Source organism: Opisthocomus hoazin, chromosome 7, assembly GCF_030867145.1.
Source record: "Opisthocomus hoazin isolate bOpiHoa1 chromosome 7, bOpiHoa1.hap1, whole genome shotgun sequence".
Taxonomy (NCBI): Eukaryota; Metazoa; Chordata; class Aves; order Opisthocomiformes; family Opisthocomidae; genus Opisthocomus; species Opisthocomus hoazin.
Genome location: NC_134420.1, coordinates 8,450,603 through 8,452,487, shown reverse-complemented (window position 1 = coordinate 8,452,487; position 1,885 = coordinate 8,450,603). Strand labels below are relative to the sequence as shown.

Below are 1,885 nucleotides of genomic sequence, written 5' to 3'. Positions count from 1 at the left end.
GCAGGGGGTAATAAAGACTTGGGAGTTGGGAACTTCTTGAAAGCATAGGATAGCATAGAATAAGCTAAGTGATCTAGGCAGTGAAAATAAGGGAATATAAAGAAATAGAGAAGAAAAGGAGGCAAAGGTAGAAGGAATCGGAAACAGAGTTCTATAGACATATGAAAATGATTGTAAGGAAACTGATGGGATAAGTAGAGAAGGCCTGAAGAGAAGTTTAGTCAGTAGGTCTCCATTTTGGCCTTCAAAATCTTTGTTTCAATCTTGGCAGTTTCTAAATAACCTTGCCTATGATCTTCCACTTAAGCCCAATCAGTACCTTTATTTAGAAGTGAACATTTGAAGCCAAACTGCCACCTCAGGTGCCCTTCATTGGTTACTTCCATTCTGACTGAAGGAACAGTAGGATGGCCCCAGCCCCCTCACAGTGCAGTCAGTGCTGTCAGTGTCGCAGGTCTCACAGTGGCACTCTGTAGCTACCGGGTATGAATAAAAAGATTCAGGATGGTCACCACAGCCAGGGATCTTCACTGTTTCATACACAACCTCCTTGAAGGTACATGTTTGCTGAACGGATGATACTGGCGGATATTTATATACTGGATCCTGAAAATTACAAGAAGGAAATACCTACTTTGAAATTTGTTATGGGGTAGAATTCCAAATTTTTTATAAAAAATAAAGGACCCGATGTGAAAACTAATTAAACCTGTGGGAAAATCCCACTGAGATCAAAAGGATTTGGATCAGACTCTTCTAATTTCACCTAGATCCTTAGATTTCTCCTTTCAGGAGGACCTATATGGTAAATTTGTGTCACACAATCACCAGACAATCTTGCTTGATTCTTCAAATTATTTGGAAAAGTAGAGGAGTCTACATAGTAATGGTTGCTTTATTGTATCCTTTTGCAACCACAGATTTAACACAAGGCAGAGATCCAGACTGTAATACTTTCAACTCTAGTTATACAATATAAACATAATGTGTGCAGCCAGTCAAAGACCTGAATTTTACCAGCATCTTTTCACCCTTCCCTTAGTGGTTCAGATCAGCTGTGTATCTGCTTTCCAGTCAAATAGCACAGCAGTTGCTCAACCTGTTCTTTCACAAGGTTTGTCCTGCCTATGTGTTCATTATGGACTGGGGAAATGGGTTATTCATACATCATTTGGAATGTTTAATTCTGGTCCCTGAAATTAAATTTAAGATTCTCACCCTTGTGAAGCAGTATCCTGAGCACCACGTGGCATTTACTGTAATACAGAATTCACATTCTTCTCTTTCCACTGCTATGGTAATATTGGTGAGCTGACAGCAATTGCAACAAATTGCTTCCCAGCAAAATAACAGCACGTAACAATTAACTGTCTTCATCCTGTGTATAAAGCAAAAAATATATCTGTACTGGAGAAGTTATAACTGTATAGTTATTTTCAACAAGAAATATTTGTAGAAACAAGGAAAAATTGAGTCTTTGTGTTATCCTCAAGTAGTTCTATAATAGCAAGCTTTCGGAAACATCAGTGGTAACATGGGATAAAGCTGTTAAATAGATCTGTCTGTATGTTTAGTGTTACAGGAGTTTGATTTTCCTAAGCAACTGAAATAGTATGTCAGCAGTCTTTGCAGAATAGTAATAGCAGAGTGCCATACTACTTTCAATGGAATGTTTTTATCTAAGTTTCTGTACAGAGAATGTGTCCTGTCTTTAAGGAGAAAGAAGAGGCAGCAAGGGAGAGAAAGAGGAAAGTATAATATATTTTTCATAAGCAATTAATTACATACAGTGTTTGAAATTTGAAAAAATATTTCTAGATCAGGATCTGATGAAAACTTACCTGTATTCTACTTGCTTTCCTGGTAATAGCTGTAGTGAAAGGAA

The 1,885-nt window shown here is 37.6% G+C and overlaps 1 protein-coding gene across 1 annotated transcript; it reads right to left on the bottom strand.

Annotated features, from left to right (window-relative positions):
- Positions 1–369: 369 nt before the first annotated feature.
- Positions 370–1,377, bottom strand: FSHB (follicle stimulating hormone subunit beta). The gene is made up of 2 exons (XM_009937142.2): positions 1,219–1,377; positions 370–606 (listed from the first exon to the last, which is right to left on the bottom strand). Exons 1-2 carry the CDS (start codon positions 1,375–1,377, stop codon positions 370–372), a joined length of 396 nt encoding a protein of 131 aa, XP_009935444.1.
- Between the last annotated feature and the right edge of the window lie 508 nt (positions 1,378–1,885).

What these genes read in the sequence shown, in the direction of transcription:
- FSHB (XM_009937142.2), bottom strand. Translation starts at nt 1,377, where the DNA reads ATGAAGACAGTTAATTGTTACGTGCTGTTATTTTGCTGGGAAGCAATT. An exon ending in CAGGATACTGCTTCACAAGG is followed by an intron (nt 607 to 1,218) that starts GTGAGAATCTTA and finishes TGTAATTTTCAG; the next exon opens with GATCCAGTATATAAATATCC.